This window comes from Psammomys obesus, unplaced genomic scaffold, assembly GCF_907164565.1.
Source record: "Psammomys obesus unplaced genomic scaffold, mPsaObe1.curated_primary_1811, whole genome shotgun sequence".
Taxonomy (NCBI): Eukaryota; Metazoa; Chordata; class Mammalia; order Rodentia; family Muridae; genus Psammomys; species Psammomys obesus.
The window spans coordinates 9,333,737-9,350,964 of record NW_026596095.1 but is presented as its reverse complement, the minus strand read 5'-3'; the positions used below and the strand labels follow the sequence as shown (position 1 = coordinate 9,350,964).

Below are 17,228 nucleotides of genomic sequence, written 5' to 3'. Positions count from 1 at the left end.
AAGAAGAAAAAAAGAGGTAGAGAAACAAAGGGAGGAGAAGAGAAAGGTGAAACAGAGAGAAGAGAAGGGAGGGGAGGAAGAAGGTGGGTTAGAGGCTGCTCACTCGACAATTACCTGAGGCCAGTTTAGTGAGGACTCGTTGACTTTCTTCACAGAGCCTGGCTGTAGCTTGTTTATGAGTCTAAAAACAAAATTACAAAGTCACTTTATAGGTCAAGAACAAGGACTAGAATACTAAGCTGATTCCCTGGATGTCAGTAAAGGAAAGTATTAAACACAGTGGTAGAGTATCAAGGCCCATGTCTAGAAACCAACGCCCGTGGAGAGCAGCAGGACAGCAGCAAGGACCGGGGGGCTGCTTACTCGCAGAGGATGATGCCGTCCTTCAGGCCCAGCTGGAAGTTGGTGCCGATGCCCATCCCGGTCACCTCCTCTATCCAGTTGCGCAGATCCTCCTCTGCCTGCTGATCATACTTGGACGCAATCTGAAATACAAGTTTCCTAGCTGCAGAGAATCTCAGTGACCGGGTGACACCCACTCCTGGCTCACAAAGTCCTCTCCAGCTGTGGCAGGCAGCCCTCCCTCTGCACAAGTTTGCTGGCGACCTTAACCGGCTGTTACAGCCTCAGTGATGACGCACAAATTGTTGGTACGAGTGTCCACTAAGGACAGCAGACAGAGAGGCTGGGACCAAGGAAAGAATTCAACAAGACTAGATAGATGAGGTTTTAGTCGTGACACAAGGGACAGGATTTAGCAGAGTATTGCAATAAGGCACACTTAATCACCACATTCCAAAGGATGGAGGGATTCCCACACAAGGGACTATCTCACATAGTATCTCAACTATCTAGGACATGCCATTCCAGGAGGTTGGTCTACAACGTTCTGGGATCTGCCTTCTATTGCATCCAATACATGCACGCACACACATACAAATAAGTATATTTTAAAAGCATCTCTTTGAACCAAAAACAAACTACCTTTAAAAAGATCCTTTCATAATAATAACATAAACCTAAACTTTTATATGTTTTTTTTGGGTTTATTTTTTTTCTTTTACATACATGGCTGTTTTGCTTGTGTGTATGTCTATGCACCATGCCGAGCTCATGGAGACCAGAAGAAGGTACCAACTCGCTGGGAACTGGAGTTACAAGAGGGTGATTCTAACCCAGGAGCTCAGGAAGAGCAATCAACACTCCTAACTGTTGAACCATCTCCAGCATCCTAAATGTTTTTGTTATTGTTTTTGTTTTTTGTTTGTTTCTTGAGACAGGATTTCTCTGTATAGCTCTGGGTGTCCTGGACCTTACTCTGTTCACCAGGCTGGCCTCAAACTCAGAGATCTGCCTGCCTCTGCTTCCCAAGGGCTGGGATTAAAGGCCTGTGCCACCAATACCTAGCCATGCTAACCTTTTGTGTGTCTGTGTGTGTGTGTGTGTGTGTGTGTGTGTGTGTGTGTTTCAAGACAGGGTTTTCTCTGTGTAGCCTTGGCTTGCCTCCAACTCACAGAGATATGCCTGTCTCTGCATCCCTGAGTGCTGGGATTACAGGCATGTGCCATCATGACCTGCTTCGCCCTAAACTTTTTTAAAAAGTGAAAAATAATAAAAATGACATGCACCACACCTTTAACCCCAACTCTTGGGAGGCAGAAGGAGGTGGATCTCAGAGATCAAGATCAGTCTGGTCTACAGGGTGAGTTATAGCCAGGGCTACACAAACAGAGAGACTCTTTCTTGAAAACAACAAAACGAACAAGTAAAATAAAGGAGGAGGAGGAGGCAGTGGCAGCAGATGGGAACAAGACAAGATTATATACTCTTCATCTTTTCGTTCAGCATAGCTAAAAATGCCAACGAAACACACGCAGGCAGGAGCCCAGAGGCTAGAGATAGGAGCTTGGGCATCAGTTACAATTGTCAGAACTGGAAGTGAGCAACAGGGATGCCTGCTGGCCAGAAAACATAACCAGGTTTAATTACTGAGAGATGCACATCACTCTGTTGTCCAGGATGAGGTCCTTAGAGCTCAGACTCAACTTGTCAGGCAGGAGCCAAGCACAACATAGAAGGCTGCACTTGTCCTTTCTGAGAGAGAACCGTGGGTCAGCAGGGCCAGGGTGGACATGTAAGAAGCTGGCTAGGACATATCTAACAACCAACAGTGAAAGTCAGCACGGAGTCTTAAAAACAAACAGGCTCAGCTGACTACACTTGACTGTGGGTCCTCTTCAGGTGACAATGGCGGCTTTACAGTCCCCCCCCCCAGAGGTGTGCACAGATGTCATTTCTCACAAATACATGAAAGAGTCACACCCTCCGCTTGCAGGGTTGTGAGAGCGTTCAGATAGGACCAGAGCTGCTGCTGGAAGCAGCCTCCCTTCCCCCATCACCAAGAGGAGGCTCTGCTGCAGGAAACAAGATTTCAGGGATTAATTATGTGTCCCCTTCACACTCCATTACTCATAATTAGAGAAACAGATCGGATAATGGATAATTCACTTCAACTGTGTGTTTACTTAGCCAGGTTACAAAAGGAGCCCCAACAAGTGTCTACTGCTGTGATAAGGCAGCACTGCAGAGCCTCACAGATCAAATCCAGCCTGGAAAGGAGTTTATAGAGACAGCCCTACAGTACAAAGCATGCCTCCTAAGCAAGGTTCCTGCCTGTGTACCCTCATTCCTGGAAGAGGTCTACTTTTATCCCCTGCCAGCCTGGGTGACACTGGGGGCGAGGAGGGGGAGCAGGAAGGAGGAGGTATGGATAGTGGAAGATCCGGCCATCAGAGATTCAGTGAGGGAGAAGCAGGAAGCAGCAACCGCCCTCCTACTCAGGCAGCCATAACTTATCCCCTTCCCACAGCAAACAGGTCCATCTGCGTGTGATGCTTCCTCGCTTCGTTAAGCATCGACCTTCTGGTGCTGTTCCCGGCTCCACAGCAGCAAGACTGACTTCGACGAGTTCACCAAGTTCCTTCTAGTTGTCTACACAACCAGGTCAGGCGACAAGAACTATAGACACATGGTGCAAGATATACATCGGGCAAAATACCCATACACAGAGAAGAAATAAACCTTAAAAAAAAAAGTAAGGAGATGTCGCATACTTGCAACCCCAATACAAGAAGACAGAGCTAAGTGGAACGGAAAGCCAATGTGGGCTACACAGGGAGACCACGTTTGGGGGTGGAAAAATACTATCTTGCTTTTTCAAATATGGAGATGAAACTGTTACAGCGTTTTGTTTCGTTGTTCTGTGCAGAATGGTGGTGATTTTTTTTTTATAAAAATAATCTTTTATTACTGTGTGTGTGCATGATGCAAGAAGAGGGAGTCAGAGAACAACTTGCAGGACTTGTTTCTGAGGCGGGGTCTCTGTTGTTTCCACAGACGGTACAGAGTTCAAATGGAGCTGTCCTAGAACAGAGGGACAATGTCTCATCTAGATACCACAGACTATTTAAAAAAGCCCAGCACCAGGTATGGGATACCTTTTTTGAGGGCATCCTATACCCTCATACTATAGGATGCCTTTTGGGGTGCCCCCAAACATCATAGGCTATTGCCAGTCTTCTTGGTTACCCCCCAGAATTTGATGCTAAGACCCTAAAGTCACCACAAACAGTTGAGTCATAGAACATGGAAAAATCAAGCTGGTACTGACCTGGAAGTCAGTCTCTCTCTACTGGGAGAAGAAAGTAAACAGCTCTGAGCCCTGAAAGCTAAAAAAAACAAAACAAAACAAACAAACAAAAAAAACAGCCTGGCAAGATACGGACACTAGTGAAATGGAGGAATGAAGGTTACAAGAATAACCAATCACTTTCTGATTGGATGTAAGGCTCACGCCACACAACAAAACTCATGACCTGGCACTATTAATGGGCTCAAGAACCCATGGCTGCCCAAGTCATAAGAACCTAGATACTCTTATCTTGCTAAACGGACATAGGAATAAACTGCACCCTAAGCGCTGAACACCTGTAGATCATGGTTCAACCGTCATCAGAGATGCTTCTTTTTGTTTTCTTTTTCTTTTTTTTTTTTGCAGTAGATGGCAGTTAATGCAGAGGCCCACAACTGGTCAGCATGCACAGAATAACAGACTATGGAGTGCTCAAGCCTAAATGGGACATCCGCATCTCAGGCCCTGACCCCAGGGTTCAGGGATCCCTGCAAAGAGGGGGTGGAAAAGCTGCAGAAGCAGAGGCAGTAGACATCTGCAGCAAAACGCAGCTGCCTGGCATGACAGGGCTGCTGTACACATTTTCTCACAGCTGTGACCACATGCTCAAGCCTTGCACAGGATCAAGGCAGCCAAAATCCCAGCAAGGAAGGACTCAAGAGGAACCCTCTCCTAGTTGAGGAGGTATTGGCAAGCGAATGATGGAGACTGGCAGAAGGAGAGTTTTCCTCAGGGTGTGATCCCAGAGGCCACACATGCTCTCGCAGGTGACCCTACACTAAGTGGACTCAGTGGGTTTTAACAAAAGCACATGGAGTTGGGAGGAACCGGGGTGGGCAGAACGGGTGATGACTCTCATCAAAACATCACATGCATTATAGAAATTTCAAAACACTTAAAAAAATTTTAGCCAATACTATTCACTAGCCGATTCACTATTTTCACCTTAAAAACTGTCATTTCTGAATATAAGGTTAAAATGGCATTTCCACCTTGTAACAAAGCAAAAGTAAAAAAAAAAAAAAAAAACACAAAACCAAACCAACCAAAACAATAACCCTAATGTTAGAATAAAGGTACAGCCTACAGAAAGGAGGAAAGATACTTTGCTAGGTCAAGTGTGGCTGTGCACGCCTTTCATCCCAGCACCTGAGAAGCAGAGATGAGTAGGTCTTCAAGTTGAAGGTCAGCCTGATGAGTTCTAGGCCAGGACTATCTAGTGAGACATTGTCTCAAATAAAACCAAAAACAGCCCAGAGTGGTGGGGCAAGCCTGTATCCCTAGCACTTAAAAGGCAGAAGCAGGCGAATCTTCGTGAGTTCAAGTCCAGCCTGGTCTATAATAAAGCGAGCCCAGGACAAACAGAGGACAGTCAAGGCTACAAAGAGAAACCCTGTCTTGAAAAAAACCAAAACCAAAACAACAAAATCCAAGGGAAAAAAACCAGTTACAGTTAAAGGTATTAATATCTAGAATATACAAACAACCTATAAAGAATTTCAAATAATGAAGCAGACAAATTTCATCCAATCTATATATAGGCTATGAAACAGCTATCAAGAAAAATACAAATAGTCAATAAATACTTTTAAAAAACGGCTCAACAACCTTAGAAATCAGAGAAACGCATATTAAAACTGCTTTGAAATTCCACACCACTCCAGGTATAATAGCTGTCATCAAGAAAATAACTGACCACAGGTGACAGGATCTGGGGGAAAGGAACCTTTTCATACACATGGAGGATAGAAAGTATAGACTTGCAGAGCTGTGTAGAAATCAGTTTGGAGGCTCCTCCAAAGTCGAAAATAGAACTAATATATGATCCTGCCACACTGCTCTTGGATATGTACCTGAGGGATTCTTAAGTTAATATAACATATTGTGTGCAGTTAGAACAATACCCGCACGGAAACGGAACCAATCAGATGTCCATCAACAGATGAATGGATAAAAAGGTAGTACACATACAAATGAAAAACAAATTGTACCAGCGTATAGTGACGCACACGTTTAATGCCAGCATTAGGGAGGCAGAGGCAGCCATTTCTCTTGAGTTCGAGGCCAGCCAGAGTTACAGAGAGAAACCCTGTCCCTTGAAAAACCGAATGAGGAGGAATAGTGGAGGGGGAGGGGAAGGACGGAGGGAGAATAGGACAGGGAGGAGAGGAGGGAGGGAGTTACAATCAGGAAATAGATAGATAGATAGATAGATAGATAGATAGATAGATAGATAGATAGATAAATAAGCAAGCTAAAGGAAAAAAAAAAAAAGAACAAACAAGCCAGCTGATAGTAAGTAGAAAGCCAGGGACATGGGGGTGAGTGCCTTCCACAAAGGGTCATAATAAGCCCAAAAAAGGCACAGGGAGGGAGGGAGAGAGAGAAGGAAGGGAGGAGTAAAAAGTAAAATACAACTGAAGACCACAGCTCTGAGAACGGTGCCTATGCACAGCTGGTGGAGCCTCCTCACTGAAGTTCGACAGCATCTTCCCACAAACACCATTAAGAATGAAGACCAAGAGAGAGACTTCACAGGCTTGGCTGGGTGGACTATCCTCCACTGCCAGCTCTTGCTCAGTCTCCCCTTACTCCCTGTGAACACCAACTGTACATACAACTGTCCATCCATCCACCCTTCTTTCCTTCCTTCAACCCTGAGAACCTAACTCAGAGGAATAAACTGAGTCTCTCAGTCTCTCATCCTGTGTTTCTCTTCTCTCTGTGGAGCCTGATACCTGCTCAGCCCTTGGCTTTCTGGTCTGGGCATCTCAGAGAACCCATTTGGAGTTGTTCTTCCTTCACATGCAGGGCAATCCCGTATGGCTCATCTTTAGTCCTCACTTCAGATTTCTATAGCAGTATTTGTTCACAAAAATTGTTAGGTAAGTATGCAGAGCACACATAGCATGGACTGACACTGCCTGCAAAGGGGCAGAAAGAGGGTCAAAATCTTAGACAAACTTAGGACCCTACAAGGCTTAGCCCACAACAGTTTTACTTCTTTGTACTGAATCTGGCAGAGATGGGAGATATTAGGGAAAAGTTTATTAGACTAAAGTGACAATGACAGACAAGGACAAAAAAAACACCAGATGAACTGGAGCATAAGTATCTCTTCATCGCCCCTCCCAGTCTCAGCCCCTTCCTCAAAGTAGGCATTAGCCTCTGTCAAATAAAACAGAAAACAACACAGGAAAAAGATTCTCTTCAAAACCACAAGGCCCAAGGGCCTGCACTTCCTAATAGTAGAAAGAGACACCACATCAGATAAAGAGCCCCGCAGTTGCTAAGAGGCAGCCAAGAACTGGCACTGGTTTTAGAGACGTCTCACTGCAAGTCTTCAACAGGGAGACAAAAGGTTTCAAAGACATTTCAGCAATGGACTAGTGACAAAGCCGGTGCTATCCTGTGGTGCTGTTTTGGTGTAAGCAGCAAGCAATCAACAAGAAGCTGCTAGCACACTCAAGGAAGAGGGCTCAACCGCATGGCCAAAGAAATGCCTGATGGAGAATCTACTGAAGGGTGAGGGTCACTTGACTGTTATCCCTGTGCCCACAGGGGGGCTCTGGTTCAGGACCCCTACAGACCCCAAGATCCCTAGCTTCTATAGTCCCTTACATAAAACAGCATAGCATTTATACACAGCCCACACATATTCTGTATCATCTCTTGGCTTACCATACCCAATACTATGAAAATGCCATATATATGGCATGATGAATCATCTAAATCACCCCAAACTATCTACCTAAAAATCACTCATGTTAGTAACCATGGCGGTTTAAATGAGGAAGACCCCAAAGGCTCTTGTTTGAATGCTTAGTCCCCAGTTGGCGGACTGTGAGAGAAAGATTAGGAGGCGCGGCCTTGCTAGAGGAGTGTGTCACTTGGGAGTGGGAAAAGCCCAAGCCAGGCCTTTTGTGCTTCTGTCTCTCTCTGCCTGTTGCCTGTGGATTAGAACGTAAGGATCACCCACTGCTCCAGCTCCAAGGCTGTTTCCTACCATGATGATCATGAACGAGCCCTCTAACACTATATAGAAGCAAGTCCCCAATCAGCTGCTTTCTTTTATAAGAGTTGCCTCGGTCACGGTGCCTCTTCACATCGATAAAATGGCAACTAAGACAACATCTGCCACAGGTTTTCCCGATTCTTCTCTCAGCTTCTTCTTTAGTCCTCTTTTCTGTGCTCTGCTCAAATGGCTAGGAGGCACAGTGCAAAGGCAGGCCCTGCCCTGAAGATCTTAGGTTCGTAATACAGACTCCAACAGTTATTCTGGGGTGTAGACTTGTAGGGAAATTTGAAAGTCAAGGACAATCACACCTGTGGCAGGTGAGCACAGTGGAATTTAAGGGCAGAGCAAAGGCAGGCCAGTCCGTTCTCTGAGGTACAGCCCGACCTCCAGATCAATAGATAGATAGCCTGTTAATTTCCTGCTGTTGAGACAAAATATCTGAAGCCAGGTTTATTTTGGCTCATAGTTTCAGTCCATGGCTGCTTACTTCGCCCTGTCGCCCTGGGCCTGTAATGGACCAGAACACCACGGTGGGAACCATGAGACTGAAGAAACTGCTCAAAAAGAAGGCTGGGGAAGCCCCCCAGTGAGGTCACTTCCTTTCACTAAGCCCCACCTCCTAACATTTCCTCCATATTCCACAACCCACAGGGAGACAACCAAGCTTTCAGAGACGAGCCAGAATTCAAATTCTAACAGTCAGAGAAACACAACGACCCGAAGACTGGATGATGTACAAAACACTGTGAAACTGAACCTAAAGCTTTAAAAATACCACGAGAAGCCGATCCAGTGCCTAACCCAAACAGTACAGCAGGCAGAAGGAAATGCATTTCAGCCTCTTTCTAGAAAAAAATGATCTTTAGATTCTCAGGTGTAGAACATACATACTTAAAGGTAGATTTTGAAAGTGCAACCTGAAACAGAGAGACAGACAGATACTAAGAAATATGAAGGCTGGCTTCCCAGAACACATAAAGACTCAAAAACCACACTTAATTAATTAGGATAGAAACATCTCATGTGGTGAACGATGATGAAATATAATCCTGAAGCAGGTCTGTCCACTTCCTACCCCCATCCCATTAAAACAAGAGTCTCTATTACTGATGAGAGAGGATGGCTGTGGTGGAGAGGATGGCTGTGGTGGAGAGGATTTGGGACTTCTGGTGACAGCGGGCAAGCACCTGGCAGAAATCATGTTCAAGAGCATCTGCCCAGGTCCCCTTCCTTGAGGTAAAACAAGCACTTCATCTCTGTGGCTCAGAATTTCATGCATGGCACAAAACAGTCCTCAAACAGTGGCCTTCATCTAAGGATCACGCCACCAGCCTAAGGCCTCAGATTTAACAGGGATGGAAAGACACCTGTATCTGAATGCTGCTGTGCTCATCGCAGGCGTCACTTCTCCTCCATCAGCCAATCTAGTAATCCTAGATGGATTGCTAAGGAGATAGTCGCTGTCTGTTGTAGGCCTGGAAGAAGGTTAGCCAGGAGCAGCCATTCTGCTCAGGTAATGAGTGATCTAGAAGCCACAGGGCGTGCTTACAGAACGTAAACATGGAGTCAGAAAGATCTTATTCTTGTACGATAAATAAATTATCCAAGATACATCTAAAACCCTGCCCCAAAGGTCGAGAACAGCGCGCTTCCTCCGTGAGCTGATGAGTTACACTAATGTTCTCTTCTTTGTATAGAGAGATAATTACTGCCTGAATCACAACAGCCTGGGGAGATACCCAAGGAAAGCATTACTTACAAGAAACAGGCGTGAGAGGAGGATGTGAACTACTAAACCATCTCCAGCTGCTATCACCCAGCTTAACAGAAAGCCAAATCCATCTGCCAAAGTATGGTCTAGAACAGTTCCCAACCTTCCTAAGGCCACACCCTGTAATACAGTTCCTCAAATTCAGGTGACACCAACCATAAATTTATTTCATTGCTACTTCGTAACTGTAATTTTGCTACTGTTATAAATCATAATGTAAACATCTGATATGTGACCCTTGTGGGAGGTCATGGCCCACAGGTTGAAAACCACTGGTCTACACTCTTATCTACAGAGAGGTATCTTTTCCACAGCATCAAGTTATTATCCTGACTGAAACAGAAGATAGAGTTTAGAATCAAATACAGAAGGTTGGGTAATCATTTCACGTGTACGCTGGTTAGAGCATATCTGTGTCAGTACTGTGATCCAGATGCATACTAAAAGAGGACAACAAACTGATATTGGTCTAGAAAGATCCATCTGGTGGTGGAAAGATTATGGAAATCAGATATGGCCAAGCATAGTGGCCCCTGTTTATAATCTCAGCACTTGGGAGACAGGAGGACTATGGTTACAAGTTGGAAGCTAGCCTGTCTCAATGAATGAATGAATATTCAATCCTTCGTACCCAGCCTATTATGAAAACTGGGCAGCCGGGAGTGGCTATGCATGCCCTAAAAGAGGACTAGAAGTTTATAAAAGAGGATAGCTGTGGTCTGAACATTAGCTGAAAGTCTTATAGGAGAGGGAGCCAATTTATTCTAAGGCACACGGAGGATGGAGGTTAGACCCAGGACAAATGCCAAAAAAGTCCCAAGGAAATGGACTAAAAACCAAATGGAAAAACGGCTTGTTAGTATAAATGAAGCGTAAGCAGGAAGCCCACCTGCAAGAAAGCCAGCCGGAGAAGACTCTCTCTGATAATGGGCTCCCTCGTCAACCTGAGAAATCTGTAGAGATTTGCTGAAAGACAGTCCCAGCTGAAGCTGCAACAAATCCAACAAGGCTGCCTCTCAAGTTTGCATTTTCTCTGTTCACACAGCTAGCACACACGCATCCCCCACAGCAACTGATGGCGTTAGCTCTCTGCTTCTGTACAGATTCAGGACCGTGGCATGGTCAGGACAGGCAAATATGAGCACTTCGGTTGGCCCTAACCGAAGGACTCCACTCAGGACCCAGCTCTGTCACCTCAGACCATGAGTGCCTTTATTACAATGGAGTCCTGTCCTGACAGCGACAGCCTAACGCGGCCAGCTACGGATCTGGAACACTAGGCAGGTTACAGGCTGGCTAGGGAATCACACCAATGTAGCAAACGTGCAAGAAAGCACTACGTTCTCTCTCCGTGCAAATTAGAGGACATGAAGTTTCCATTAAGTAACAGGATGGAATTTCCCACTTGACCCTTAACAGAAAGCTGCCATGTGTCTCACGGAATGGCATGGGAAGTGACCTTTATGGGGTGACTGAATTCCTGAGTGGGCCTGTGCTGTTGACATGGGTCTAGCCAGGTGAAACTCAGAGGCGAAGCCTTTTTCCGGTCTGAGCGCAGACGTGTGTGTGCAGAAAATACCCACCACAGCTTCCTTACCCCATGTTTACAGCCTGGGAGCGGCTCCCCTATAGAGATTGATCCCACCAAGACCAAGATGGTTCCTTTCTCGATTGTATTTCATAACCATGCCTCCTTTTTTATTTCCATGTAGGCCTGTTTCCCCATTCAGCTGCATGCAGTGGCCCCCACCTCTCACCTGCATACAATAAGCACACTGAGCTTCCAGGATCCTGGGGTTTCTCCAGAGAGCCCAGAGCCACCCCAGCTTTTCTGTATGTCTGTCTGTTCTTTCTTCATTCCCACATCAGCCCCAGTTAGGATTCCCAGACCCAAGCTGTGCAAGGACTTGCTAGAGACCCCAAGTTGAAGACCTGAGTTCACTTTTCTTTTGATACTATGAAAGACAATAGACCTTGGGGTTAGGGTCACATACCTGCATGCCATATGACCTACACAAAACGCCACTCAAGACAGGCCAGATGCACACTGGAGTTCAGTCTTCTCATTCACCACAACAAAGAGAGGAAGAACTACAAGACTCAAGTTTCTACACACAGACTCACATATACATACCTGCCTGCCCCCCGTAACAGACACACACGCTCCCCCCACACACACACATGCACACACGCACACTCGCACACCCTTGAACACAGCTGGGACATGGTTATGAGACCCCAGCACATCCCTATACACGGTAAAGACAACTCACATTGTATGTGAATGTCATGCAGTTTGGATATACCCAAGAGGGACAAAACCAGTCTTCATGAACTATAGTGTCTGTCAGGCAGCGTTCTGTCCTGGGACAAAGGCCTCCGGGAGGTGATTTGACAGACACACAAGCACAGAACCCAAAACGGAAATCCGACTTCCCATCCCCTCCGGGTCAAGGGCCAGAGGAATGGGTGGAGGGACAAGAGGCCAGAGAGCAGAGGGGCCCTGCAGGACTCTGCTGACACAGGCAGCAGAAAGCAGTGTATTCCACACACAGACCTGACCACCTTCACTCCCATAGCCTACGTGTGCTTCCGGCTCAGGAGCTCCAGGCCAGCCCAGTGACACCCCAGTCCACAGGAGAAGAGCAACCCCACTGACTAACGAGAGGTCCAGCACACATCACCTCTGTGTTCTAGGGTCTTCTGTGTTTTTCCCACCCCTGCCAACTGCTAACTGCTTCCCCTCAGTAGCCCTCCAATGAGCACGGACTCCCAGCAAGACTGAAACAAGCAAACCATTGAGTGAACCTGATGCCGGCCTCAAGCACTGACCCGTTTCTCTTTCATGTCTGTCCAGCCCTCTCCACTTTCTCTCCCTGTGCTCCTACCTCCCCGGGGGGTGGGGGTGGGGGGGAGACTTTCCACTGAGGACATTCTCTCAAAAAGTTACCAGTAAGTGTTCAGCAGCCCAATCGAGGGCCTGTTTCCAGCCCTCCTCCTATACCAGACCAGCCTTCCTAGACCTCCCCCACTGTCCTCTCTCTTGTGAAAGGACCCTGTCACTGGAGCTCCTCACCCTGGCCTGCCCTCTCCAGGCTCAGTACCTTTCTTCTTTGCCCCTTGACACCTATGCTTTAGCCTAGGACTGACTAACGAAGAGAAGGGCTAGAACGTGCTGGGCCATCACCGCTCGCACCAAGCTTCCTCTGCTGCAAGCAGGAGATCCTTACTGGCTCTTGTGTCGCAGGGCTGCCGGAGTTGTGAACGCTGAAGGAAGACCCTGAATGGCCCCCTTCTCCTATGCCTCGCCAGCTATTCCCTTCAAGACACTGGAAGACTTCACATGCAGCAGCTGTCCCTCACTATCCACGGGGAACGGTTCCAGGGCACCCCCACACACACACCAATATCCAACGCTCAGCCCCTTGCATAAACTGTTATTTTAAACAATACCTGCAGGTAACCTATGCACATCCTCCCACGACTTTCTCTATGTGTAGAACTGCAGATGGCAGGGCTGGAGAGATGGCTCAGTGGTTAAGAACTTCCAAAGGACCCCAGTTCAATTCCCAGCACCCACATGGCGGCTCACAACTGTCTCCATTTCTCAGGGATCTGACACACCTTCACGCTGATGCACATAAAATTAAATAAATTAAAAGAAAAAGAAAACTAAAAAAAAAAAAAAAAGAAAGAAAGAAAGAACTGCAGATGGCACTCAGAGCCTCTACCAACAAGTGACACCATCAGCCCCCCTCCTGTACAGTCAAAAATCATCCTTTGACCACTTATATTGCCTAATAGAAATGCAGTGCTGTCCTGTTTAGGCAACAGGTGGCGAAGTCTGTGTACATGTTCAACAGAGACACAAACGTTTTGGGGGATATTTTCAGTCCATTGTTGGCTGACACCACAGAGGTGATGCTCACAGCCACCGAGCGCTGACTGCACATCACTGCAATTAATTAACCGGATACCACTTGGTGGCCATTTAACATGGGATCACTCTGATGCCACCTGAGTACTACTTACCAAATAATTTCTGATGGCAGGGTCCTCACCCCTGCCCACTGTTGGGTCCCCAAGTCTGGAAGGGTGAACAGTGAAGCAGGTTCACAGATGTTGGTGACTCAGCGTCTGATGATAAAGAGCTAAAGCAAGCGGCTTGAACCTCAGCAAGGCTACTCACACAGTTTTGTCCGGATGCTGTCTGGCTGGCCGTATTTCTTTTAGGATTTATAAGCTGGAAACCAGCAAGGCCTAGAGGTTCTCCTGTCTCCACCATCCTTGGAGCAGGGATGGTTACATGGGAACTAAGATCTGAACTCCAGACTTCCTGACTGTACAGCAAGCATTTTTTACTGATGAGCCATCTCTCCAGCCCCCATTGTCTTTTTTTTTTTTTTTTTTTTTTTTTGAGTCAGGGTCTCATATATCCCAGGTTAGCCTTGGAACTTAGTATGTTGCTGTAGAGATAGCCTGGAATTCCTGACCCTCCTTTCTCTACCTTCCAAGTGCTGGATTTCAGTTGATTAAAAAAAAAAAAAAAAAAAAAAGACCTTTTATCTATTTCATACCATTGGATAGAAGAATTAACTGATTTTTTAAAAATAAAAACTGCTTAATACTTAATATACACCTGAATACTGGGTCCAGAGCTACATACTTTCCCACCTAAGCGTCTTTAAAGCAATTCTCCCAGTATGGAAGGAGTGAACAAATCATGGAAATCCACACAGCAGATTAGAGTTCATTTTCTGGAACATCTGAGTGATGCTCAGGGTGATTCGAGCCACCAAGATGAGGGAGAGGGATACAGAGTTCTCTCACTGCTTTGCTCTCACGTTCTGGCACCACTCCTACTCTTCACAATTATTTCATTCACCAAACAAAGATTAAAGAGTTGGAGAGGTTCTCATCAGCAAGGAAGAAAGATAATAGAGGACATCTCCAAAGACTGAGTGCCAAGCAGGAACCTGGACCCAGGTCTGCCTCAGGGTCTTTGCCTTTTGCCTTTTCATTCCTCTACTCTGTCTAGCTCATCGCTAGCTCGTCTCAAAGTGGCAGGGCTGGAATATGCCTGGAATCCCAAGCCACTGAGGAGAGTGGAGGAAAGAGGACTGCTTGGGCCGAGGAATTAAGAGATTAATCTGAGCAATACGGTAAAATGCCTCCATCTCTAAAAAGGGGAGGGGAGGAGATAAAGGAGGAAAAGCAGCAGTAGCCACTGTCCCTCAGTGTCACTGTTATCACACTGGTAGACCAGAACCTGCTGCCAGCTCTGCTTCCAACAGCCAGGAGAATCTGCAGTCTCAAGGGGCAGTGCCAGTAATGGTTCAAAAGTTCATAGATATTTTGCAAAGACATCTCAGATTGAAAACTATTCTACTGGCCTCTCTGGAAAGTAGCCTCTTGCCATGAGTGTTTTGGAAGGTACTAGAAAATCAACTATAAGAAAACATTTAAACAGAGCCACTGGCCACAGAGAAGAAAAATAAAGAGTAAAAGAGATCGAGCCAGGAGAGGAAGAAAAAAAACTAGAGATGAAAACCTAGCTGGCCAGATACATATCTAGATGTATTCGGCCATGGGTGAGTGGCATGAGAGTTCCTAATACAATATCCAGGTTCTCTGCAGAAACAGAGGGAAAACCCACAGCGGATGTTCAGGCTCAGAACAGCCTGAGCGATGCAGTTTTGCTGCCAATGACCATAGACCCAAGCTAATGAGGTTCGTGTACAAACAATTCCTACACCTGATAGGAAGTCTAAAATGACTGTTGCTTTTCCTTTAAGGGAATATGCATATGTGTAGAAGACAGATAAAAACTTGGGTGTCATTCCTCAAGCATCATCTACCCCTCCCCCAAGACAGGGTCTCTCACGGCCCTGGGACTTGCTAAGTAAGCTAGGCTAGCTGGACAAGTGAGCTCCAGGGATCTACCTGCCTGTCTCTGCTTCCTCAGTGCTGGGATTGCAAGAACATGCTAACATACCCAGCTGTTTCTAAACCCCCCATTGATTTTTGGGATCAAACTTGGGTCTTCAAGGCAAACACTTTACCACTGAATTATCTACCCATCCCCCCTTTTAAGACAAGCTCTCTCATGTGGCTCAAACTGTCCTCAAACTCACCGTACAGCCAAGGATGGCTTTGAACTCTTGATCCTCCTGCCTGCACCTCCCAAGTGCTAGGATTACAGGCTCCTGTGACCATGCTGGGTTTATGCAGTGCTATGATTGAACCCAGGGCTTTGTGTATGCTAGGCAAGCAGCCTACCAGCTGAGCTACAGCCCCTGGCTTGCTGTTGCTTTTTAAATAGAAGCATATGTCTAAATTAACCAACAGTAAGAGAGACTTGCTACACATGGTATTAATTATTTTTTTCTCAGATTTCCTCCCACATGAAGCAGAAAGAGAGGGAGAAAAGTGCAACAATGAAGCTCATACTCTGCCCACTGGCTCAGCTTGTGTGTAAGCAGCAAGGAGGGCTGAGGAGCTGTGATTTACAAAAGGCAGAACTGAGGGGAAGAGAATAAAAGGGGCTTCTTTTCGCTGCATCCTTGCTCCCAGTTCTCTGGCTTTCCCACTGTAGATGGTCCGCCCATCTACACACACAAGAGGCACAGCCACTCCCTGAAGCTTCCCAGTTCCTGCTCAGGAGGAAGATACACAGAGAAGTTCTTGCCTGACCTCATAGGGGAAACTGAGCCAGAAAGGAGCAGAGGACTTGGACCTTCTGGGGGAAGGCATCATTAGGATGCTACAGGGAGTTCTGGACAAAAATCCAGGGACCCATCACATTCCTGATGAGAATGGGAAGCAGAGTAGGCATGCTTAGTGTCCCGATTCCTTTCTATCAGAAGCCTCAGACACAAATGAAAGCTCAGCTTTTGGAGACAGTATCAATATCTACAAGACAAATACGGCTCAGAAGCCAGAACTGAACACTAAGCAGTGGCCGACATCTGTACTGTGCGCACCTCGGGCTCCAGGCACTGTTTTGAACGCTTGAAATGAATGATCTGGGTGGGAGATTTCTTCTCCCAACAACTTTGTAAAGTTGAGTGTTATGTCTTCATTGAGCAGGTTAAGTCACTTGCCCAAAGTCCGCATCGAAATCTCAAAGAAACTGGATTCAAACACAGGACGCCCATTCTTCACGATAGCTTCACTTGCTCACTGACAGGAACCAGAGATGGTACTACCTCGGTGCTCAGAAATCCATGTTTATAAAACTTGCAAAATATGTTTATATTGCTTAATATAAGAACTAAGTGTGGAAGAAAAAAAAAAAAAGAACTGAATCCCCACAAACAACTCCCCCTTTCCAGAAATACCAAAAAAAATTGAGGCTATAAGAAGACAGGCATGAATAGTTAAGAGCCCATGTACGAATTTAGAGCCAGAGAGAACCAATGCACACAGTATATGGCTAAAGTCAAGAAGAACATGGCACCTGCCCTACACTAAGGACAAGCTGCCCACAGTCACCAACTCATTCTGAAAAGGGAGTTAAGATGGATACAATGAGGGTGAAACAAACCAGAACTCCAAAACCATCCAACTGTGCTTTAAAAGAGAAAATATAGTCACAAATAATATTAGCCATCTTAGCCCATGAATACAGTGAATGGAGTGCAGAGAAAAAAAACTCATTAAACCTACATGCAGGCAAACCAAAGAAGCCCATTAACCCTGACACACACACACACACACACACACACACACACACACACACACACACA

The 17,228-nt window shown here is 46.1% G+C and overlaps 1 protein-coding gene across 1 annotated transcript in view; it reads right to left on the bottom strand.

The window, feature by feature from the left end:
• Cnn3 (calponin 3) overlaps nt 1-17,228 on the bottom strand; it is a 29,791-nt gene that overhangs the window by 6,734 nt on the left and 5,829 nt on the right. The window contains exons 2-3 of the mRNA XM_055628314.1: nt 364-485; nt 115-181 (exon numbers count right to left, since the gene is read on the bottom strand). Coding sequence (XP_055484289.1) covers nt 115-181; nt 364-485 — 189 coding nt within the window. The remainder of the gene's footprint in view (nt 1-114; nt 182-363; nt 486-17,228) is intronic.